The sequence below is a fragment of the Colias philodice genome, chromosome 13, assembly GCF_061535455.1.
Source record: "Colias philodice isolate Cphi_HAF_F1 chromosome 13, ilColPhil1 Martin Lab GWU primary, whole genome shotgun sequence".
In the NCBI taxonomy this organism is placed as follows: Eukaryota; Metazoa; Arthropoda; class Insecta; order Lepidoptera; family Pieridae; genus Colias; species Colias philodice.
The window spans coordinates 962,474-988,793 of NC_143098.1; the positions used below are offsets into that span (position 1 = coordinate 962,474).

At 33.1% G+C, this 26,320-nt stretch overlaps 2 protein-coding genes across 2 annotated transcripts; one reads left to right on the forward strand and one right to left on the reverse strand.

Moving 5' to 3' along the window:
- Nucleotides 1–162: 162 nt before the first annotated feature.
- Nucleotides 163–8,815, reverse strand: LOC149483164 (nose resistant to fluoxetine protein 6-like). Its single transcript, XM_089702109.1, has 13 exons — nt 8,692–8,815; nt 8,003–8,291; nt 7,522–7,710; nt 7,026–7,105; nt 6,651–6,844; nt 6,345–6,459; nt 5,422–5,636; nt 4,768–4,958; nt 4,357–4,492; nt 3,602–3,788; nt 2,689–2,831; nt 574–676; nt 163–251 (listed from the first exon to the last, which is right to left on the reverse strand). The coding sequence occupies exons 1-13, from the start codon at nt 8,813–8,815 to the stop codon at nt 163–165; spliced, it is 2,055 nt and encodes a 684-aa protein (XP_089558235.1).
- A 2,526-nt stretch (nt 8,816–11,341) lies between these two features.
- On the forward strand, nt 11,342–23,777 carry LOC149483165 (nose resistant to fluoxetine protein 6-like). The gene is made up of 13 exons (XM_089702148.1): nt 11,342–11,465; nt 11,842–12,133; nt 12,653–12,841; nt 16,525–16,604; nt 16,812–17,005; nt 17,731–17,845; nt 18,567–18,781; nt 19,321–19,511; nt 20,407–20,542; nt 21,677–21,863; nt 21,934–22,076; nt 23,035–23,137; nt 23,683–23,777. Exons 1-13 carry the CDS (start codon nt 11,342–11,344, stop codon nt 23,775–23,777), a joined length of 2,064 nt encoding a protein of 687 aa, XP_089558274.1.
- Nucleotides 23,778–26,320: the final 2,543 nt, after the last annotated feature.

Sequence of the window (26,320 nt, forward strand, 5' to 3'; positions counted from 1 at the left end):
AGTTTTTAAAACAAAAATGTAGGAGGTATTAAGAAAAACAAAATAATATGTTTTAGTACTATATGAATGATTTATTTCATTTATTATCATATTAGTTACATTAAGAAGTCGCAAATAAAATCAATAGAAAAATTAATCAACTATTATAATGAATAAATATTATTAATGAAAATGTCTGCATTTATTTTCACTGCTGAAATCTTCTTCTATAGCCGCGGTTTTCTGTTGATTCTCTATGGGTCGCTTTTGCACTGAAAAAATATTTCTAAATTAATTAATTTTTGTCAATAGTAAAATAATTATATTATTATGTAAATAATAAACTTATGCTTCAGAAATATACTGGCAAATCACGTAAATTGGACACAAATCGATACCAATTTTAAATTTTACAAATGAGTCAATATTGCTTGATTTTTAAATGAGCCTTTGAAATTTAAATCAAAATTCGTCTAATTTATTAGTTTCTTAAAAATCTAATAATCTTAACAATAGCTTCTACATAACATAATATCTGTCTTCATTAATTTCTGGCTTATAAAAATTTGAATAAAATTATTAATTTATACTCACTTAACAGAAGTTTAACCAAAGTGGATGCTGGAGCGTCAATAAGAACGCACATGATGAAACTTAAGAGTAAAGAAAGTAAAGTGATACCAGATATTTCGTACATCTGTAAACAAATAACATTAAATCTTAATACCAAGAGACTACAAGTTCTAACCTAAAAACAAATGGTATTTACTACTCAATATAGAACTTAATAGTCTTTCCCTCAATGTACTTTTAATTAAATAAATAAATATAAATTTCACATCTAAAAATAACCAATTATAATCTATATGTTATAGGCAAACTCCGAAGCTCCGGCGCTCCTAGGTTGGACTGGTCAATCCTCAGGTCAGACTGAATGACTTAGTCAAAGCCCAAACAAATGTAAATTTTCGGCCTTTGACTAAACAATTTTCGTCAAACCTGGGAGAGACTAATTTGGTCAGGCAAACGTCAAAACACAATTTTATTAAATCGGGGTTTGACGAGTCAAACTCCGATATAGGTATGAAGTGTCTTATCTTCGTATATTTGGAAGCATTTTATCATTTAAGCAGCTTTCAAGTCTTAAGAACCGCTTAACTCTGCCAGTTCTGACACCTGATTGGTCAGCTTACGTGATTTTCACTTTTATATTTGAGATGCTTTGAGAGAATGCCGTGTGGCATTAGGCCCGCCTTTTGTACGATGTGCAATAAAGTATAAAATAAATAAATAAATGCTTTGGAATATACGGAGGTTAGTTTGTATAAGATTAAGTATAAAAAAATAACATTTTTAAAATTTTGATGTCTAGTGTTTTAATAATTTCTTAAGTAATTAAAATGAAAAATTAATCATTTTTCTGACATGGTGAGGCATTAATGTTAATTGTTTTAATAATTATTTAGAAGAATTGCAGTCGCTTCTAGGATTGACTAGGCCAAAACCGAAACAGAATAATTTACTTTCGACGTTTGACTGAAAAGTTAGGAGCTCCTGGGTTTGACTAAAAATACTTCAGGCAAAGGGCGAAATTGAAATGTATTTCGGGGATTGACTGATGGCTTTGGCCAAACCTAGGATAAACCAGTCCTTCCGCGAAGAGACTGTGTATCGGACTTTGACTATAACATATATACATATTATAATAAATCTGTAGAAGGGTCAATTCTGTACATTGAAAATATTGAAAAAATAAATAGCAGGGGGTGTTACTGGATCGATACCAAACCCAAATATGTGATTAAAAAATTTTTTGTCTGTCTGTCTGTCTGTCTGTATGTGAAGACATCACGTGAAAACTAACGGTTCGATTTCGATGAAACTTGGTATAATTATACCTTATTATCCTGGGCGTAAAATAGGATACTTTTTATCCTGGAAAAATACGTAGACAAAAAATTATCTTAATTTTTCAGTTTTATCCATAGACGTTGTTCTGTAGAACCGCGAACACACGTTGGGTATTATTATAGGCCTAGCCGTATTTGGGTCCAATAGATATTTATAAGATGTTATTGTCAGAGTTACTCAAAATGGAGAAATAAACCAACCACGCGAAGACCGACATCCGCGCGGACGGAGTCGCAGGCGGAAGCTAGTAATGAATATAGCGCCAGGGTACTGCATATACGTTTTTAGGATTCTGTACCCAAAGAGTAAAAACGGGACCACTATTAATGACATTTCGCTGTAAATTTGTTTATCAATTCACTTAAACTTAAATTTTCAGAGACAATGTATTTTGATTATCACTACAACTACAAATAACAAAAAATCGAGGTTAACAAGTCATACATTGGATGGTAACCAATATTTTTTTACAGTTGCTCGTTAGAAATTAAAGACTTTTTAACGGATTTTAAACGCGATTTATTCATTATATTATTTTCCCGACGTTTCGAACACTTTACAGCGAGCGTGGTCACGGGGAGACTCCAGACTCAAAATCCGTTTAAAAAACTCTTTAATTTCTAAGTGTATAATACTCGCGTAAAAACAAACACTAGTTGCTCCTTAGCTTAATTGTACGGAACCTTATGGTCGCGAGTCCGACCCGCGCTTGATTTTTATTATTTTTAACCCCAATACCGAAAAAAAAAATTAAGTATCTACGACATATAAATTACCTGCTAAAAATTATTTACTCACCACATCCAAATCAGTGAAATACGGTAACTTTATCACAGAACTATTCAGGATCAGTAATATCTGTACATGCACCAAATATACCGCATACGACAATCGTGCTGGTAACTTCCATAGCGGTAACGATAGGAACCAATTTATTGGTCCTGAAATAAAAAATGAACTATTAATAGATATCTATGTCACTGTAAAATGTTAAGCAATGTTTGGTTAGGAAAAATAAGGCGTAGGTATACTACGGTTCACAATTTTTCGGCAGTTTGCTATCTCGCCCGTTACTTTGAAATGTTAACGGTTTAAACAATACTAGCGGTCCGCCCCAGCTTCGCCCGTGGTACATATTTCGCAGGTAGGTAGCCTATATTCTTTCTCAGGGCCTAAAGATTATCTGTGCCAAATTTTATCAAAATCGGTAAAATAGTTTATGCGTGTAAACCATACATACAAACCTTTCCTCTTTATAATATTATTATAGATATAATAATATAATTTATTTATTGATAAGACATCATAGGTCCACTTGTTAGTAATTTCTTAATTACTATGTTAGTACATTACATTATTTAAATATTATCATTTTACAATTTACCACTTATATGTCATTTTATTTTTATTGATATAGGATGTGTGTACTTGCTCGCAATGGTGCAAGTACACACAATCATATCTGTCTGCGATCATTTTTAGAGCAGTGTTGGTACTGCCCCGCACCCGGCGCACCAGAGATGTACATCTCTTCCGTATTATACTATAAAAGCAATCTACCCGAGCTTCAGCAAACATCCCTGATGCGCTACAGTGGCGCTACATATAGATATAAAAATTTAAAATTCTTTTTATAATATTATGTGACTTACGATTGAACTTTTCAACATAAGTATTAAAATGAAGTTTATAAAATGATAAAATTGCTTACCACCATAACCATGAGCACATGCCAATATCAGCCAACATAGTGAAGTAGCCCATAGTGCTCTCATTATAGAGTTCAGAATCGCATCGAACAAAGTGAATTCGTATGGTATGCTGACTGTTTCATAGATACCGAAAACACAATATGCCATGCTAGCGAACGCTGTTATCCAAAAAACTATGACGTATTTCTAAAAAAAAAATATTGATTAATAAATTCAAATAAGAGTTTCACGTAACTATATCCATGTTGTGGATTATTTTTTTCAATAATTTCAATAGGAAACTGGTAAACTTTACAGTACACAACACAACTTTAAGTTTGTTAAAATTTTCAACCTATTGAACAACTAATTAGAAATATAAATAGGATTAGACGGACTACCAATAGAAATTACGATTGCTTTATTTATTCGTCAGAATAATTAGTATACAAAAAACTGCGTGCGTGCGTGTGCGTGTACACTAGTGTACACACGTAAGAAGTGAAACTTCTTTATGACCTTATTATTCAAAAAATATGCAACTTTACAGAAATACGTCGAATCAAAGATGGCGCGTAACGAAAAAATGTTACACTAAATTTTTTTCCAACCCCGATAAAGAAGTTTCTTTTCAAAAATCAAAGTTATGTGAATCTACCATGATTACAAATTTGATTAACAAGCATGAAGATGAAAGTTATGGAAAACAAAAAAATTTTTTAATTTTAACTCGCTGTTTCAAAATGAAGTGTAAATTGAAGTTGTTTATACTTACCATAGATAATTTTATCTTTTTTCCTCGATATTGCTTTAATAAATAACCAAATAATATACCAATTACAAAGGGAGAGGCGCGAGTGGCAGTGTTAAAGTAAAAGTCGTGGAAGAAGTTCACAAATGAATCTGTGTAGCTGTAAAATCAATATATTTATTAATGTCTAGATATTATGTATATGTGATTAAGGAAAGTGGTTGTGTAGTTAATTAAAAAATTCTAGATATAAATACCTACAGTATAGTAGTTGTATAATACTTTAGAATAAGTAACAGATTACATTTATGTAATCCTTCATGGATTTAATAAAATATGAAGTTGAGAATTTCAAGACAACAACAGTAAATTTAAAAATTTATTAATTCTTAATCAAGACAATATAATATTATATCAACTAAGAAATATACTCACAAAACATTCATGAGAGCAGAAGGGAACTCATATTTTACCACATAAACTACAACTATAATCAAAGATGCCAATCCAACTGTAGTTAAAGCAATCCAAGCAACCAAAGACGAACCCAGAAGAAACACTATTACAAAAGGACTCAGCAAATATAACTGAGTGTCCACTGTTATGTACCAAGATTGGAAGATGCACTGCAAGAAGGAAAAAATAGATCAAAGTACACGTAGTTTTAAGATGCAATTTAATTTATATACAAAAATTTATTGGCACCATTTTCAAATGTTATTTCAATAAATGAACCCTGAAGACTAAACATTTAAAAAGAGCCAAAATCAACCTACTAAAATCTATTTAAAAGTAAGCTGCCTACTTATGAAATAAGTGTTATGTTTTGATCGTCATAGCCGATTTTCTGTGGGGGTGTGGTAACTTCTCCAGTGAGAGGTAGAAAAATTCCTTTCAGAGTTTGCTTAACGTCCAATTTTAAAATTAAATAAATTTGGCAATACCAAGAATTAGAAGTAGTATTGGTAAATGGTAAAACTATTTTGTGACAGTTCATAAGTGCAAAATCAGTCTATTAATACCTTGGAAATTTTATAAAGATTCAAATGGTCAGAAAAGGTTAGATAACCAATAATATAGAAAACTCACGATTCCTAGTGGCCGGTAGTAATTCTGTATATGCAGCAAGGTGGACCACCAGCGTTGTCTACAGAATTCCGTAGCTATGCCCATTTTCTCCCATTCTGGACCGTCAGAGATCCAGGTCAAGATCGATAACTGGAGGAGGACCATTGTCGCCAAGATGGGGAACATTCGCAGGATCCGATACAGGTAGAATATGTGGATGTGCTTCAAGAATGGTACTTGATGGAAAGATAAATAAATAAATAAATAAATAAATAAATAAATAAATAAATATTATAGGACATTATTACACAAATCGACCTAGTCCCACAGTAAGCTCAATTAAGGCTTGTGTTGTGGGTACTAGGCGACGATAAATATAATATTTAATAAATACATATATAGATAATAACACCCAGACCCAAGAACAAATAATTGAGTTCATCACACAAATATTTGCCCTGACCGGGGATCGAACCCGGGACCGTCGGCTCAGTAGGCAGTTACTTTACCACTGCGCCAACCGCGTCGTCTAAAGATGATTATTATATTAAGGAATTCCGATGATATATACAGTTGATAGAATGGTGAATGATGAATGAGCAACGAGAATTATAAGCTTAATAATTATTAGAACCTATAGCTTAATTATTAGTATACTTTACCACAATTAGCTGGAAATATTTGCCATTAAATTGAATTTAGAAGTTAATGTAATCCATACTAATATTATAAATGCGAAAGTAACTCTGTCTGTCTGTCTGTTACTCAATCACGCCTTAACTTCTGAACCAATTTGCATGAAATTTGGTATAGAGATATTTTGATACCCGAGAAAGGACATAGGATAGGTTTTATCCCAGAAATCCTGCTGGAACGGGTTTTTCTTTGAAAACGCGGGCGAAGTCGCGGGCGGAAAGCTAGTGTACAATATAAAGATTACTTACTTGCGGTAATGTTGTCTGGTATAACGAAAATGCATAATATTCCGCTGAGAGTAAAAAATGTATCAACAACGATGGGGCACGCAGATATCCATGTACTTGAGAAATATGATGTCCACTGAAAATAGAAATTTTTAAACCTACTGTTATTACAGTGATTCCCTATTCGTCATGGATGATATAAATTATGAGAAATTATTTCAAACAAATTTGTTTGTTGGAATGTTCTATTATGATACATAATATTATAACCACCAAGCGTAAAAATGTGTTCTTTCCTTATGTAAATTCGATTTATCCGTGACTTACCTGTATAACATCAGACATATTATATACGGGCGTCATGAACGTAAATATATATGTATGTCCACATATAACCCACAACATAGAAATCGCTCGAATCCCATCAATGCACTCCAAAGCATTCTTATGGGATTCGAAGTTCAACAAGCGCCTCGTATTGGTATAGATTGAGAAGCTGGTGAGTAATCTACTGACTTCTTCTGTAAATTTATGAAAGATATTAACATCTCATTTAATATTAATCATATTTTGGTATTGGTTTTTCAGTACATGATTTTGTATTTGAGCAATTACAAAAACCACTACTTGAAAATATTTGGATACATAACAGGAAAGAGGTAAAGATACACTTAGATAATTGTTTAAAGTCGAAATACTTACTTTTCTTTCGAATGAATACTTCATACAAATCATAAGACGTACTCAGGAGAGTTAGAAGAAAAAGTATACCGAACACGCCACTGTAAATAAAATATTTATTTAAAATATCAATTACTTGTTGATTGAAGTTTAAGTTTTGCGCATTTATATTCAACTACTGAGTGACTAATTATTTCGCTCATGCTTACTGGAGGTCTTGCTCCCAATGAAATAATAAATTCAACAAGTAACGAGATAGAAATAGAAGAAGATAGTTATATCAATAAAATATACCAATCTGACTAAAAAAATCTACTGATAAAATACATCAAAGCATTCGATTAGTAGTCGAGTAGATTAGTACACGACATGTGACATCTGTCAACCCGCACTGGGACGAAATTGGTGAATTATATGGCCATAACAAGCTCGTATACCTCTGCAGTGGGCACATTTTCGACTAATGATGATGATGATGAACTATCTTATGATTTATAAATATAATTTCAGAACTTACAAAGCTATAAAGTCAGCAGTTACATAGGGTATGTCATTGGGAAGTCGACAGAAACCCTCGACATACGTCACCTTTGGGAGTGGGAGGGGGGAATTAATGAAGTTGTCCACCTGTTTAACCGTGCATACCCTTGGAATACATACGCCCAGCTTCGCAGATGGTGACAGATATGTATTGCCTATAGATTCCCTGGAAGTAAATATAATTTATATTATATGTAATTTACGATGTAAAAATAAAATAACATAACATTCAAACACAATATGATATAGATAGTACTTATAGTGCATTGTCTACAGGTAATATCCTTTTAGTTAAGATAACAGTGAAGATCATTCCAAAAATGAGGATTCTAATTCAGAGAAGTTACCATGATGTCTTTTCTGTAATTTTTATTTAATACTGCTTTAAGACATGGTACGGGGCCAATTCTCAACAGTGTATTATATCGTTAAATATTATATTATTTTTTATAACTTACTTTATCGCAGGCGAATTCTCCACATTAGCTAAAAGAGATTTGAAATAAATAATCAACTGATCAGGCAACAGTTCCATGAGATCGTTTGTTGAGAATTTCGGCAGCATGCTTTTATACATGTTAAATTTACTCGATTTCTGTTCAAATGGTATATTAATCACACAGTATTTCCCCTGTATGTGCATGTCGCTAACAGACTGGTCTATATCAAGGCACTCGTAGTAATCCCCATAGTCAAAAGCATTTAGGGATAGTAGTCCACTTGGGATTTTTGCGCTTGCGTCTAGAACTGCAACAAGTGGGTATTTCAATAATTTTGTTCATTTTACATCTAGGTATTTATGGTAGTTATTATCTATTTTATTGTCTAAATGTATGTACCTTCGTATTATTTTATTGGTAAGAAATGAAGTTTTTGAACTGGTTACTTAATAGTATCCCGGATTTAGCAAATGGACAGTGTTAAACATTATATTGCTGTAAGTTGCTTAGTGCTAGTAATTCCCAATAAGAGGGGATTTGGGTAGGACGTTTACGTTACTTTTAAGAAAGTACTGATTTCTAAGAATAACAGGAATAAATAACAGTAAAAAAAATCTCGTACGTATTCTGAAATTGAATGTAGAATTTTGGAATATAGACATACGCGATACTTCTAAAATTAATCCTCTCCATTACCTATTACTTACATTGCAAAACCAAAGAGCTGTTTGACAAATAATTCAATTGCTTATGACACTCTTTAGGATCCAGCACGCTTTCATATAACTCCGTATCAAACACATTTTGAGGGTTTATTTTTACGACATCCATCTTTCTAGGTGTTAGGACATAATCTGTAAAAGATAGATTACGTAGGTTATGTAGATTTTTTAGTTTTATATCCATACTAATATTATAAATGCGAAAGTAACTCTGTCTGTCTGTCTGTTTCTCAATCACGCCTTAACTACTGAACCAATTTGCATGAAATTTGGTATAAAGATATTTTGATACCCGAGAAAGGACGTAGGATAGGTTTTATCCCGGAAATCCTACGGGAACGGATTTTTCTTTGAAAACGCGGGCGAAGCCGTGGGCGGCAAGCTAGTTTACTACTATATTACAAATCGAAAGTAACTTTTTTGGTCCATAACCTTTTCACGGCTAAGCCACTTAACCGATTGGGATGAAATTTGGTACAGTTATATAGCTTGAGACGTTAGGAGAGACATAGGATAGAAACTGAAACAATGTGTGTTACAACAGGGGAAGCCGTGGGTGGAAAGCTAGTAAGATATATACTATAAACTTTACATAGAAGAAGAGCAAAGCTTGTGTATTCTCAAAAATAATTGTAGGATAAAAAAAAGACGGGTTGCACTCCGGGAGTGCCGGCGGAAGAGAAAACTTGATTATTAACGTTGAGCATGTTTGATATCCATCCGTCTTACGATTTTTCGATCAGGTCACGTGTCCTGACGCGAGTTTAAGATTTTATACCCATTACAGAAAAAGTGCTCAACGCCGCTAAAGAAGTTTTCACTTCAATTATATCGGATTTATTCAGAAACAATATTATTATATTAAAATAAATAAGTTATTACCTGCGTGCCCTTCGAATATAATATTAGAAATGCAGAATAATTATAAAAATAATTAATACTCTTTTTATGATCCTCTTAAGTATCACTACATAGTATAAAACAAAGTCGCTTTCTCTGTCTCTATTTCCCTATGTCCCTTTGTATGCTTAAATCTTTTGAACTACGCAACGGATTTTGATGCGTTTTTTTTAATAGATAGAGTGATTCAAGAGGAAGGTTTTAGTATATAATTTATTAGGTTTTAGACAAAGCGGGTGAAGTCGCGGGCGCTAGTATTTTATAAAGCACTAGCCATAGAAATCTAAATAACAAGACACATAGAAGTGCTATAATGTCATAATTCGTATGAAAACCGCTGTCGCCAAAATCAACACATTCAAACCGAAAGCTAAACAGTACACACAAGTAAACTATGCCTTTTATTGGACAGCTTGATTTTAGTGAAAACTAACTTAACTATTAAATTAAGCTTTTGAATATGTATCCTAACGCACGAATTTACGGTTTATTTTAGAATAACATCCCTAAGTATATGAGACTTTTTGCTCCAATACGAACAAACGTGATAATAAGAATGGTCGACTGTGTCATTCATTGTTATTTCGATTACTATGGTGACACTCGTAATACTTGTAAATATTCTATAATTTTAAGGAAAAACGGCATTATTTCTAAAAAAAAATATTTTCCGATGAAATATTATTCCTTTATAAGTATAATTACAACTTGTGGAAGAATTTCCGCAATGGGAATTGCTGAAACACACCATGTATACACTCATACGTCTCCAGAGCAACTGAACAGTGACGAATGCACTGGTGATGTGAAAATCATCTAAGTGGCGACAAGGTCACGCACGCTTACGACTTCTAGTGTCTTGTTATTTAGATTTCTATGGCACTAGCTGACCCGTTAGACGTTGTCATGTCTTCGCGTAAATTTAAACCCGTGAAAAATGACCGTTAAGTTTTCGCATTTTATTAATTTTAGGATGAATTTTTTTGGGTTTTTCTTTCCCAATCCTTCTGCTGACAATAACGAACACATCAAAATAAGAATTATCGAAATCGGTCCAGCCGTTTACACCGGTGCCCTGACCAAGGGAAATTGGCATTCATTTTTATAGTATATAAAGATTTGAAAAACTAAAATATCAAATTCAACTAATATGAATATTTCTATCTCTCAAAGAACGGCTTCAGATCAAAATTACAAGCGTTCATTCCTATTTCTTAATAATTACATTTTTCCCACGTAGACACGAGCAAACCCGTAGGCTGAAATATAATGCAACTAAACTGTTAATTTATGTATTTGTCACGTTTTATTTATAGAGTCGTGAATCGTAAAACGGTAATAATTATTTTTATAATTATTCGCCATTTTTTATGTAAAATTCGAAGGGCACGCAGGTAATTAATAAATTTTTAATATAATATTGCTTCTAAATAATTAATCTGATATAATTGTGTAGGATAATTACTTTTGTGGAATCACACGATTTGCTCTTCTATATTATACAAGTCAAAGGAAAACGCTTTTGCTGCTGTGTTTATCCTTGTATGTCCTTCCTCACGTCTCAAGCTACATCTGTACCAAATTTCATCCCAATTGGTTCAGTGGCTTAGAAGAGAAGAGAAGACGTACAGACAAAGTTATTTTTGAATTCATAATTTTAGTAAGGACATTACTTAAAAATCTACATAACCTACGTAATCTATTTTTTACAGATTATGTCCTTGCATCCAGAAAAATGGACGTCATACAAATAAACCCCCAAAATGTATTTGATACGGAGCTGTATGAAAGCGTGCTGGATCCTAAAGAATGTCATAAACAATTGAATTATTTGTCAAACAGCTCTTTGGTATTGCAATGTAAGTAATTATTGAGAGGATTAATTTCGAAATTGATTAATTTTAGATGTATTGCGTATGTTTATATTCCAAAATTTTATATTTAACTTTGAATATGTTACTTATATACTTACTTAGTTACTTATATTGGTAATTACTCACAATAAGCAAGTTGCTTATTGCTTATTGCTTGCATTTATTACTACAATAAATGTTTAACACTGTCTATATTTTGTTAACTACGGGATACTATTAAAGTAACTAGCCCATTAACTTCATTTCTTCAACCAATAAACTAATACGAACGAACATTTGGCATCATTCAACAACATAGATAACTAGCATAAATACCTAGATATAAAATTTGCAAAAAAATTGAAATACCCACTTGTTTCAGTTCTAGACGCAAGCGCAAAAATTCCAAGTGGAGTACTATCCCTAAATGTTTTTGATTATGGGGACTACTACGAGTGCCTTGACATAGACAATTCCATTAACGACATGCACATACAGGGAAAATACTGTATGATTAACATACCATTCACACAGAAATCTAGCAAAACGAACATGTACTATAAAAGCATGCTGCCAAAATTCTCAACTAACGATTTAATGGAACTGTTTCCTGAACAGGTGGTTGTTTATTTTAAATCTCTGTTTGATAATGTGGAGAATTCGCCTGCGATAAGGTAAGTAAATAATTTAAAGATATAATATTACACTGTTAAGATATGTCCCCGTACCATGTCTTAAAGTAGCATTATAAAAAATTACAGATAAAACATCATGGTATCTTTCCCGGAATCCAATCCATCCCCGCCTTAATATCGTAATAATATTCATTGTTTTCTCAACTAGAACAATGTTACCGGCTGTTCTGACAGCCAGTCATCTTCTTTCTAACCTTTTCATAGTGTTTTAAAACATCATTATTGAGTTTTGTAGGCAATGCATTATTTATTTATTTTATTTATGCTTTATTGTACATACATACCAGGACAAACAAACTTAGACTATAATTTTATACAATAATAACACACGGGCACATATGCACGAAAAGGCGTCCTTATTGCTCAAGAGCAATCTCTTCCAGGCAACCCTGATTGTAAGGAATGTTGAACGAGTACGCGTTGGCGCAAATTATAAGTATCATCTATATCATATTGCGTTTTTACTTTTACATCGTAAATAATTATATTTACTTCCAGGGATTCTGCAGGCAGTACATTACTATCACCAACTGTGAAACTGGCGTTATGTATTCCAAGGGTATGCACGGTTAAACAGGTGGAAAACTTCATTAATTCCCCCCTCCCACTCCCAAAGGTGACGTATGTCGAGAGTTTCTGCCGACTTCCCAATGACATACCCTATGTTACTGCTGATTATATAGCTTTGTAAGTTTTGAAATCATATTGACTCATCATTAAAATATTCATCATCATCATCATAGGATGATTATGTTCCCACTACAGATGGGCCTCTTATATGACGACGCGGTTGGCGCAGTGGTAAAGTAACTGCCTACTGAGCCGACGGTCCCGGGTTCGATCCCCGGTCAGGGCAAATATTTGTGTGATGAACTCAATTATTTGTTCTTGGGTCTGGGTGTTATTATCTATATATGTATTTATTAAATATTATATTTATCGTCGCCTAGTACCCACAACACAAGCCTTAATTGAGCTTACTGTGGGACAAGGTCGATTTGTGTAATAATGTCCTATAATATTTATTTATTGAAGTAAAACTTCTTTAGGCGCGACTAGGGAGTAACTCAGATTTTTTTTCTGACGGAAGTAACGCTTACTATAGTCTGTGTAGTTTCCGCCATTTAAAAATAATAATTCTGATTGGTTGTAAGTATATGTCATATATACTACACGCTTCTTGACTTATAACGCCAGCTAGTGCCAAATATCATAATCAATTAGAGCGGGGGCACACGATGCGTTGCGGCGGCGGTGCGGCGCCGGAGCGGTGTCGCTGCGTCGTCTTACATAGAAATATCTGTGGCATGTCACACGATGCGCTCCGGCGCCGCACCGGACTTGTAACCACCAAGACGAGGCGGGGAGGGGTGAATGCGGTGCGACGTCGGAGCGGCACCGCTCAGTTGTTTTGCATCACAAGGAAGGACACGCTGTGCAACGCTGCTACGACGCCGCTGCGACATAAAAACGTTACGGCGCCGCACCGCTCGTGTGCCCACTGACACGGTGAAATCTTTGCGGTGCGGCGCCGCAACGCATCGTGTGCCCGCGCCCTTAGGATTATTTATTTTCAAATTTTCAAACGGATCAATTGTGAATAGCAAAGTGAATGAAAAATTCAACAGTTTTAAAAACATTATTTTAAATTGCAAAATTTTTTGAAAATCTCTAAATATACTTGTTTATTTATTACTTTTAAAATAAGTAAATTAAAAATAAAAATAAACATGTTGCGGATTATAATCAATCTATTTTAAATATTGCTGAAGACAAAGTAGTATCCATAGCAACAGATATGTATATAGGTTGTCATTCAGTTGAACAAGAAGCATATGTACGCCAACAATTTCATAAAATGTCAGTTATTGATACAGGAGGATCGCCTTATAAAATCATATTAGTTCTTAACAAATTTTACATTATTACAACCAATATTGATGTATCTGATGGCTTAGCCAACGGTTGTGTTGGAAAGTTAGTGTATATTGAACGTGATGACAGTGATAACATCATACGCTTATGGCTTGAGTTTCCTGGTAAGATAGGAGAGAAAATTAGGAAAAAAGCTGCCCATCATATTCAAACTCTAAACATTAGTAGAACAGCAGTCCCAATTTTACGAAGATCGTCATCTGTACCAATGAATAGAAATAAGACAATATTTGCAAAGAGAAATCACTTTCCATTAGTATCTGCTTGTGCGCTTACAATACATAAGTCTCAAGGTGGTACTTTTGATCAAATCGTTTATGAATACAATAAAAGTCACAGTCAGCAGCTGTTATATGTAGCATTATCACGAGTAACTGATATAAATGGATTGTTCATTGTCTCAAACACCGATGACAACAAATTTTATCATGGAAGAAAGCGTCCAGGGGGAATAGTTGATTTACAGTGTGAATTTGAAAGACTTTCAAATTCTCGCCTAATAACACAACAGGAAGAATTATATAACCTTGTAAATGAGAGTAACATTACACTATTTTCCTTCAACTGCCAAAGTTTACGTGCTCATGTTTCTGATCTGAATGATAAAGTATTAAAAAGGTCCACATTGCTGTTATTTTCCGAAACTTGGATGAAAAATGACGAACAAATTCTTATTGAAAATTTTTATTGCGTTACCCAATACAAACGACCCAACTCAACTGCTGGTGGAGTAGCTGTATATCATTCATCTACAGATACACTGAACAATGTAACACCAATTCAAAATATTTCACCAACTATATTATCACAAATTTCCGATGAGGTTTCACAAATTGGTGACATCGCCTTGGTTCGATGTGTTAATACGAATGACCAACCTGTGATTATCGTTGTTATTTATATTTCTACAAATACTAGCCTGACAAATATCATAAAATTTATTCATCAGCAATTACTTCACTTCACAATTGAAGGTTCTCGACTTTTAAATAGTAATTATCATGAATTACCGATGATTCTAACTGGAGATTTTAATGTTAATTTTCGCTCTCAGGAATCTCAGCCGTTAATTGATTTTTTAGAAGAAAAATTTGATTTATCTATGAATACTTCTCGACTTCATTCAACAACGCGTTTCGGTACAACGATAGATGCTGTATTTTCAAGAAAAGTAGCAAATTTAGAGAGTAAAATTTATGTTTCACATTATAGTTACCACAAACCTATAATTTCGTACGTAAGAAATTATGATGACATTCAATTACCTGTTTCGAATGAATAATATTAATATAACATTTAAATAATCTTTGTAAAGCACATGAATAATAAATATAATTAAATTATAATATAATATTTATTTATTTAAGTTAATATTTAATCATTTCAGTGATATATGTCGTCAACGCCAAAGAAGTTTTACTTCAATCGCGCGTAAAGGTTACACGCACACACTTTTTTATTTATTATTTATTTATTTATATACGGGTACAGGCCATAATAAATTAACCACGATGGCCAAGTGCGTGCTGACATAATCACATGTCGTCTAATAATCAACTTGTATAATATTATGATCGTCATTGCAAAGATAAACGTCGATCAGAAAAATTAACATCTATCAAAAAAATCAAGCTCTTTATTAATAGATTGTATAATTCCTAAAGTAAAATTTATGTACATGGTCAGGTTGGCATTTTTTTTATCTCCTCGGCATATTTATTAGACTGGTTGGATTCAAATGTACAAGCTAGGTAGGTGCTGCAATTACGTGCTTTGTGCTTTCTAGCACTGGTTGGTTAAGGTAGTTATTATAAGCATTTATTATTTAACGCCCGCGACTCCGTCCGCGCGGATGTCGGTCTTCGCGTGGATGGTTTATTTCTCCATTTTGAATAACTCTGACAATAACATCTTATAAATATCTATTGGACTCAAATACGGCTAGGCCTATAATAATACCCAACGTGTGTTCGCTGTTCTACAGAACAACATCTATGGATAAAACTGAAAAATTAAGATTATTTTTTTTCTTCGTATTTTTTCAGGATGAAAAGTATCCTATTTTACGCCCAGGATAATAAGGTATAATTATACCAAGTTTCATCGAAATCGAACCGTTAGTTTTCACGTGATGTCTTCACATACAGACAGACAGACAGACAGACAGACAGACAAAAATTTTTTTAATCACATATTTGGGTTTGGTATCGATCCAGTAACACCCCCTGCTATTTATTTTTTCAATATTTTCAATGTACAGAATTGACCCTTCTACAGATTTATTATATTATGTATAGAAGATCAGGAGGAAAGCCTGCAGTAAACACGAGTGAAATAATTTGTTACTCAATTGTTGAATGAGATTTCTCAACAGCGCAGATCTTCAACTTCAGTCAACAAGTAATTGGTATTTTAAATTAATATTTTCATTACAGTGGCGTATTCGGTATACTTTTACTTCTAACTCTCCTGAGTACGTCTTATGATTTATATCAAGTATTCATTCGAAAGAAAAGTAAGTATTTCGACTTTAAATAATTATTTAAGTGTATGTTCCTGTTTCCTGTTATCTATCGAAATTAAAGCAGTAGTTTATTTTTGTTGTAAATGTATTGTCTTAATATATTTTAGTGAAATAAAAAGTCGTGTAACAAAGACATTAATATCTACCAAAATAGTATCGATATTAATTTAGTTGATAACATCTTTGATAAATTTACAGAAGAAGTCAGTCGAATACTCACTAGCTTCTCAATCTATACCAATACGAGACGCTTGGTGAACTTCGAATCCCATAAGAATGCTCTGGAGTGCGTTGATGGGATTCGAACGTTATCTATGTTTTGGGTTATATGTGGACATACTTATATATTTACGTTCATGACGCCACCACACAATATGTCTGATGTTGTACAGGTAAGTTTCAGATAGAGAGAATTTGTCTAACTAAGGATAGAACACATGATGTTTTTTTTTTAACTAATTTTATATTATTTAACGTGATACTGATAACAGTAACAAAGATAACTTTTAGAACAGAACTGAAACTGCCAATTCTAACATAATCATTCAATGATTCTGCAGGCATTGTATATTATATAGTTATAATGTACATATTGAGCGTTTGCTTGTTATAACATATTTATTTATTTATTTATTTCATTTATTTCAGATAAAGTATCCATATAATTGTTAGTAAAATGGCCTTAAAAACTATGTTAGTATTACAATTATATCTAATATTAAAAACAATCTTATATCACAACCTGCTTGAGACATGGATTTTGACCCAATGTCTCAAGACATTGGTATCCCATCTGTCCACGAATACAGCTAAGATGCCGCTGGACGATTGCCGGACACGGCGCATCATGGATGCCGCTCTTTTTCGCATGATTGCGTGGAATCCGTCAGTGCGCGCCTCCGCAAACATTCCTGACGCACTGCAGTATCTCAGCAACCCCAGCAACATCCTAAACATATTGTTATACTGAACCCGGAGGGTATTGGTGATCAGAAGATTCTATAAATTTGAATTCATGGGTCAATTATTAATGTCAATCAATGTTTATATTATCCAATTATATTATTAGCATCGTGACCTATTAGTAGGTTGCCACTCTAAAAATTTATAATTTCAGTGGTCATCATATTTCTCAAGTACATGGATTGTTGCGTGCCCTATCGTTGTTGATACATTTTTTACTCTCAGTGGTATATTATGCATATACGTCATACCAAACAATATAACTGCAAGTAAGTGATGTGTTATCTAATAATTAAATGTTTGAGTTTGATTATAATTGCTAGTTTTTGTTCGTAAATGGAATTTTATCTATGTCAAATAATATATGCAAATCAACTCCATGGTTTTCTGTTACATACTTGTGATTTAATAACTCAGGCCCCGGAATCACAGACACAATACAAAATCTATTGTGTGTTGACCGATCGGGCCGTTCGGGGCTCAATGGGTTAATTGCTGATCTATCAACTGCGAGTAAAACGTCTAAAAACTTTATAGATTACTAGCTTTCCGCCCGCGGCTTCGCTATGTCCTTTCTCGGGTATCAAAATATCTCTATACCAAATTTCATGCAAATTGGTTCAGTAGTTAAGGCGTGATTGAGTAACAGACAGACAGACAGACAGACAGACAGAGTTACTTTCGCATTTATAATATTAGTATGGACTAGATTTCCGCCCGCGGCTTTGCCCGCGTTTGCAAAGGAAAACCCGCATAGTTCCCGTTCCCGTGGGATTTCCGGGATAAAAACTATCCTATGTGTTAATCCAAGTTACCCTCTATATGTGTGCTAAATTTCATTGTAATCGGTTCAGTAGTTTTTACGTGAAAGAGTAACAAACATCCATACATCCTTACAAACTTTCGCCTTTATAATAATTATATATTAGAAATATATATATTAGATCATCCGAATTTCAATGTTTTTATAACAATCATATTTCCTTGTAGAACCATTCTTGAAGCACATCCACATATTCTACCTCTATCGGATCTTGCGAATGTTTCCAATCTTGGCGACAATAGTCCTCCTCCAGACGTCAATCATGACCTGGATCTCTGATGGTCCTGACTGGGAGAAAATGGGCATGGCTTCGGAACTCTGCAGACAACGATGGTGGGCCACCTTGCTGCATATACAGAATTTCTATCGACCACTAGGAATTGTGAGTTTTATGTTATTTGGTAATCTAACTTTATCACTTTTTGAATCTTTTTTACAACATTTTCTGGTGCTTTGATAAAGTCAAGCATGTATTATTTTTCATTAAAAATTACTTTTGAATCGTCAAAATATTATAGTTTTACCATTTACTAATAATTATTACTACTTCTAATCTTCTTCTCTTTCTCTTCTAATTTATACTTTACAGAAGATCGGCAAATGAGATACACTGATCATAAACATCTATACTTATATTATAAAGCTGAAGAGTTTGTTTGTTTGAACGCGCTAATCTCAGCAACTACTGGTCCGCTTTGAAAAATTCTTTCGGTGTTAGATAGCCCATTTATCGAAGAAGGCTATAGGCTATAATTATATAATCATGCTAAGACCAACAGGAGCGGAGCAACGCGGGTAAAAACGCGGGGCACAGCTAGTAATACATAAAGCACAAGTAGTAGTAAATCAAAAATGTTTTGAAACATCTTCTTTTATCAATAAATGTATTATGTATCTTTGATCTGTTTTCTTTTTTCGCAGTGCGTCTTACAATCTTGGTACATAACAGTAGACACTCAGCTTTATTTGCTGAGTCCTTTTGTAATAGTGTTTCTTCTGGGTTCGTCTTTGATCGCGTGGATTGCTTTAACTACAGTGGGGTTGGCATCTATGATAATAGTTGCAGTTTATGTGGTCAAATATGAGTTCCCTTCTGCTCTCATGAATGTTTAGTGAGTATTTTTTCTGAATATTATGTTACTAGCATAAACTATAATTTCAATTTTTAAATTTGGTTTTGTTTTAGTATTCATTTGTAGTCCGGGATACATCGCCCATTTTTGCAAGTGATTACTATCAGGCTAATTTTTCGTGAGTAGCTTTATTATGATGAGATGCCCAATAATTTCATGTACAAAACTCTCGATTGTGGTAGCTACCAGAGGAAACAAGGATAAAATATTTTGATTTGATGGTTCTCAAATATTAATTACTAACTGAATGTTTTTTTTTTTGTTCAATCTCAAGATAATTATCTAAATTATTCGAAAAATATTTGTCCTACAAAATCTATGGTTTGATCAAAGAGTCCCCCTTTCCAATGTGTATCGATAACGAAGTCATCATAAATGATTACTAACCAGCTGATTTTTTTATTTTCACTTATTTAATACTTATTTAATTCAACAGACATATTGTCCTACAAATTGCGTAATAAATATTTGAGAACCGTCAAATCAAAAATTTTTATCCTTGTTATCTCCGTAAGCTACCACAATCGAGAGTTTCGTACATGAAATTATTGGGCATCTCATCAAAATAAAGCTACTCACGAAAAATTAGCTTGATAGTAATCACTTGCAAAAATGGGCGATGTATCCCGGACTATTGTTCTTTAATTCTCAAAGTCAGATCTTTTTAAATCCACGAAGCATTACATTAAAATAGCCTATTACTTATTCTAAAGTATAATAAATGAAAAGTATAATCTACCTAATATTTTTAGCAATAATAGTTTAGGACCGTTGTTGTAGGACAATACCGTATTTATGTCTCAAAATTTTATGACTAATCCTTCCTTAATCAAATTTACACATCTAGACATTAATAAATTGATTTATTTTACAGCTATACAGATTCATTTGTGAACTTCTTCCACGACTTTTACTTTAACACTGCCACTCGCGCCTCTCCGTTTGTAATCGGTATATTATTTGGTTATTTATTAAAACTATATCGAGGAAGAAAAATAGAATTACCTATGGTAAGTGAAAAAGAGTACATTTAGTGTCATGTACATTTTATTTTATAAAAGTTTAAAAACTAAAACCGGGCTACTAAAGCACGTTCTAAAAAGTACGAAACAAGAAAATAGCTGCTGCTGATAGAGATTTGTTTAATGGTCATATTATAACAGTTTGATTTTATTTTATTACTAACTGTGCTCCGCGGTTTTACCCGCGTTGCTCCGCTCCTCCATGCTATACATATAGCCTACTAGGTTTCCGTCCGCGGCTTCGCCCGCGCAGTCAAAGAAAAACCCGCATAGTTCCCGTTCCCGTGGGATTTCCGGGATTGCGTCATTTTCCCGGGATATAAAGTAGCCTGTGTCCTCGTTTATCAAAATATCTCCAAACCAAATTTCATAAAAATTGTTTCAGTAGTTTAGGCGTGATTGAGTAACAGACAGACAGACAGAGTTACTTTCGCATTTTTAATATTATAGTATGGATAACCTTCCTCGATAAATGGGCTATCTAACGCCGAAAGAATTTTTCAAATCGGACCAGTAATTCCTGAGCACGTTCAAACAACAGAGTTTGTTACTCTTCAGCTTTAAAATATTAAGTACTAGCTTTCCGCCCGCGGCTTCGCCCGCGTTTTCAGAGAAAATCCCGTTCCCGTAGGATTTCCGGGATAAAACCAATCCTATGTCCTTTCTCGGGTATCAAAATATATCTATACCAAATTTCACGCAAATTGGTTCAGTAGTTCGTGATTGAGTAACAGACAGACAGACAGAGTTACTTTCGCATTTATAATATTAGTATGGATGGATTATAATGAGTCTCGCAACGGTAGATGGATATTATGCCATATTATGACCACGGCTTTCCTTTAAACTATAGACATTCTTCTTTATGTTTGTAATTTTGTTAGATTCTTGTCAGGTGTAATATTGAAAAAATATTTCTATTTTATTCCTGTTTCTATTTCTGAAAAGTTTTTTATTCAAATATTAGTTACTATCATAATATTATACATACCATTTGCCTTGTATCATAATTTACCTATAATTACCGAAATTAATTCACATCATACGACAATAATATAGCTCCGTGAAATGTGGTGAAACTCTTGAATATTACTAAATTTATTAATCAATATATTTTTTTAGAAATACGTCATAGTTTTTTGGATAACAGCGTTCTCTAGCATGGCATACTGTGTCTTCGGTATCTATGAAACAGTCAGCATACCATATGAATTCACTTTGTTCGAAGCGATTCTGAACTCTATTATGAGAGCATTATGGGCTACTTCACTGTGTTGGCTGATATTGGCATGTGTTCATGGTTATGGTGGTAAGCATGATGGTAATTATGATGGTGGTGATGATGATGATGGTGATGATGATGTTTTTTTTTATTCCAGGACCGATTAACTGGTTCCTGTCGTTACCACTATGGAAGTTACCGGCACGATTGTCGTACGCGGTGTATCTGGTGCATTTAGAGATATTACTTGTCATTAAGAGTTCTATGGTAAAGTTACCGTATTTCACTGAGTTGGAAGTGGTGAGTAGTAGTTTTTCTTTCTACGTAAGCATAAAAAAACGTGTTTTCCGAGCACACGTGTCAGAAGTGAAACATCTTTGACATGATTCAAAGATACCAAAAGCGTCGCCTTACTCCATGACGTAACTGTATTGCCATGACGAGACTTTGAAATTTTACTCTCAACGAGACTAAAGTTTCACTTCAATAATAAAAATTAGTCAAGACTCGCGACCCTAAATCTTCTCTTCTTTTAAAAATCTTATCTTATCTTCTTTTAAAAAAAAATTAAAGTCTTATTTTCTCGATTATCAAAAACGCCAACAAGAAAAAATTTAGCATCCCCAATAATGTTTCTATTTGTTTATTTATTATTTAAGTCTAAGATTTAAGTATTTATCCAATAATCTCGTCACTACTCTAAGCTAATGTGTAATTATGTATTATTTATTTCCTAAGTATAAGCATGTATAAGTATATATTATAATTTATAATATTAAAATTAATTATAGTATTTTTTAGTATATATCATAATATTAAAATAGATATATATATTATTATTTTTTATTTTTTAATAACTTTATGCAGTTTTGAGCAAAAATACATCCACTGTCAACAGGGCATTCTAAGGCAACCACTGAAAATCAGTGTATTGCACTGAGTGGCAGGCCTTTTGTGGCATGCATAGATTTAAGTTAGATTTAAGTTTCTTGGTTTTATTTTATTTGTATTTTTTTTTATGACGTATCCACAATAAACATATTTCATTTCATTTCATTTCATTTCATTTTAAATATTATAGTTACGAACTATTCGGTTCGGTACAATTAAAGAGTCAATTTTAGATATGAAATTTTTATTTATTTAGTTAATTCAAGTACTAAGGGAAAAAGTATTTATTTTTAAATAGAGTCCCATATGTTTATAGATTAGAATATTTTAGTCCTTGGTATTGAGATTAAATGTTATTTGTTTACAGATGTACGAAATAGCTGGAATTACTTTGCTTTCTTTACTCTTAAGTTTCATCATGTGCGTTCTCATTGATGCTCCAGCATCCACTTTGGTTAAACTTCTGTTTAGTGAGTATAAATTAATAATCACATTTATATGTAGGTATCTATAATTTTTCAGCTATTGCATAGCTTGTATCGCAGGCCTTGAGCGCGGGGACCGAATCCAGAAATTCCGTTACGAAAAAACCTCACGCTCCCCACTCCGACGGGCTCGGAGGTGTGGCTTGAAGGCATAGCATGCAATAGCTTTACCGCGGCAGTCCCCGAGTGCCACACGTCTTTTTTTTATTTAACAATGACGAAAATTGTTTTATGCTATTGAAATTAGACAATCGATTAAATCAATATAAAAACGATATTGCATATGTAGAGTTTTTTTTTTAATAAGATACCTAATACTAATAAATTAGACGAATTTTGATTTTTGCTTGGTTGCATTTAAAAATCAAGCAATATTGATTCATTTATAAAATTTTATGTAGGTATACGGTAAAATTAAAGTTGGACCAATTTTAATTTATGCGATTTACATTTTCTGAAATATTAATTAAAATGTATTGTTTTATTAGTGAAATAAATAATAATAATTGAGAAAAAATATTTTTTTTCAGTGCAAAAGCGACCCGTAGAGAACCCACACAAAAGCGCGGCTATAGAGGAAGATTTCAGCAGTGAAAATAAATGCAGACAACATTTTGATAAATAATATTATTCATAAGTAGTAATGTTTATTAAAATTGTTATATTTCATTTGTAATTTCGGTTAGGTATGTATAGATGTAATGAAATAAATCGTATGTAATGAAATAAATCGTTTATATTATAATACTTAAAATATTTTATTTTATTTCATCAGCGCCGATTTTTCAATCCTTGGTTAAAATATATCCGTCCAATAAAGTATTACACGAACATATTCAAATGTCACCTGTAAACTATCAAATACGGGCAAGTAGAATACATTTTTGAAATGGTAGTTTAATAATAAATACATTATACATCAAATAAGTTACACACACACACACACAAATATTATGTTTTGTGTTTGTGGTTGAAATTTGACCACTAGGCGACCACTAGTTTTAATAATTTTACATAGTACAAGAAAATTCGTTTATTTTCTTATAATTTGTTCATCTATAAATTATATTGTGCAATCACAGATAATTTATAAGTAAGGTCAGTGTCATGGTTGCAGTTTAAATCAAAACAATGGGTACCAGGCGGGAATACTTTGCAAGGAGATTGTAGAACCTCTACGATTGATGCTACGACAGATGTTATTACGAAGGATGTTTTTTTTATGTTCATAACCACTAAATTAGTTGATTTGTATAATCTTCTTATATATAAAAATGAATCGCAAATGTGTTGAATGTGTTGGTAAGCGCATAACTCGAGAACGGCTGAACCGATTTCGATAATTCTTTTTTTATTGTATTCCTTGAAGTACGAGGATGGTTCTTATGTAGAGAAAACGTAAACATGTACCACGGGCGAAGCCGGGGCGGATCGCTAGTGGATAATAAATATCACATGATATGGTTTAAAAATTGTGAGTAACAATGCTGAATATCGCTGTTTGTTCTGTGTCTGGGTGATAATTATTTATCTTTGTTTATATTTATTTAAAATTACATAATATATTATTATATTGTTTATCAACCATTTCGTTTCCACGGTTTCCATAATACAAGCGAAAACTTTAGTATGGGATCAGATCGTGCCGTGTGTAAAAATCGCATGAAATATTTATTTATTTATTTAATTTAATGAAAGATTTTCTATGCATAATATTATGAAACAACTAGCTGTGTCCCGCGGTTTTACCCGCAGTGCTCCGCTTCTATTGGTCTTAGCGTGATGAGTGATGACATAATATAGTCTGTGTTGCCTTCCTCAATAAATGGACTAATTATTATTATGTGAAATTTTAATTTTGTAAAAATTATTTATCTTTTACCTAACACCGAAAAAAATTTCAAATCTGACCAGTAGTTGCTGAGATTAGCGCGTTCAAACAAACAAACAAACTCTTCATAGATTCAACTGTAATAGAACCTAGACAAGAAACTCTCTATATTTAAAGAGTGGTTGAGTAACTTTTTTGACAATTTTTTACACATAAATATTTCACAAGAGCTTCAGGGTGATTTCGTAGTTGCAGTCTAAATCAAAACATCAAGTACCAGGCGAACATGCATTACAGGGAGACTGCAAAGCCTCCCCTTAACTTTGCTGTGTGCAATTCAGACTCAATAAATTATATTGTGTCTATGTAGTTGAATCGCAATAAAGATAAGCGAACACGCGTGACTTTTCTTCTGAACAAAATTGATAAAAATTTCAAGGGTAAATTATCTACAACATCACTTACTTTGTATACTTTCTACTTACATGCTACAGATTAATATAAAAGTTATTTAGATACGTTTTATTAGACGCTATACATGATGGCTATGATAAATCCATACTAATATTATAAATGCGAAAGTAACTCTGTCTGTCAGTCTGTTACTCAATCACGCCTAAACTACTGAACCAATTTGAATGAAATTTGGTATGGAGATATTTTGATACCCGAGAAAGGACATAGGCTACCTTTTATTGCGAAATATGTACCACGGGCGAAGCCGGGGCGGACCTCTAGTACTACATATTTAGAAAATATAATTTATAAAAAATATTACATTGTGAGGATCGAGATCATAGTTTCAAAAGTTCCTTTTCAACCAAGGTCTCGAGTATAATGGTACGGGGTCTAGCAACGTTTTAAAAAAAATATTTTAGTATAGTTGGGTTTTAAAGTGAAACTTTTATTACATCGTCTCAAACTGTTTGGTCTGTGTAGCGCATGTCGCGTGTATACCTACTCGGCAGCCGACCGTCACGCGACATGCGCTACACAAAGCAGTGTTCGGAACCGTTCGAACAGTTTCACTTTTACCGTGGTTTCATAAAACTACACAACATTTTTGATATACTATTTCTCTTGCTATTTCGGTTAGAGTCCGGGCTGTCTGGCTGGCGGTAGTGGTTGCGTTTATTAGTGCGCACAGGAAAATATACTTAACTTTAAAGTCATTTATTAACGCGTAATTTTTAATCTTTTGCCTTTAGATAGATCCATCAGACATAATTTTTTTATTGCAAGACGTTTTTTTCGTTGTTAACTAGGTGCCATACGCAATTTTTTATTTCAAAATAATTAAAATGTCATCGGAATAAGTGAAACGGTGCTACCTCCTT

What these genes read in the sequence shown, in the direction of transcription:
- LOC149483164 (XM_089702109.1), bottom strand. Translation starts at nt 8,815, where the DNA reads ATGGATGTCGTAAAAATAAACCCTCAAAATGTGTTTGATACGGAGTTA. An exon ending in CAGCTCTTTGGTTTTGCAAT is followed by an intron (nt 8,292 to 8,691) that starts GTAAGTAATAGG and finishes CACTTGTTGCAG; the next exon opens with TTCTAGACGCAAGCGCAAAA. An exon ending in ATGTGCTCATGGTTATGGTG is followed by an intron (nt 2,832 to 3,601) that starts GTAAGCAATTTT and finishes TTTTTATTTCAG; the next exon opens with GACCAATAAATTGGTTCCTA.
- LOC149483165 (XM_089702148.1), top strand. Translation starts at nt 11,342, where the DNA reads ATGGACGTCATACAAATAAACCCCCAAAATGTATTTGATACGGAGCTG. An exon ending in CAGCTCTTTGGTATTGCAAT is followed by an intron (nt 11,466 to 11,841) that starts GTAAGTAATTAT and finishes CACTTGTTTCAG; the next exon opens with TTCTAGACGCAAGCGCAAAA. An exon ending in ATATGTCTGATGTTGTACAG is followed by an intron (nt 17,006 to 17,730) that starts GTAAGTTTCAGA and finishes TTATAATTTCAG; the next exon opens with TGGTCATCATATTTCTCAAG.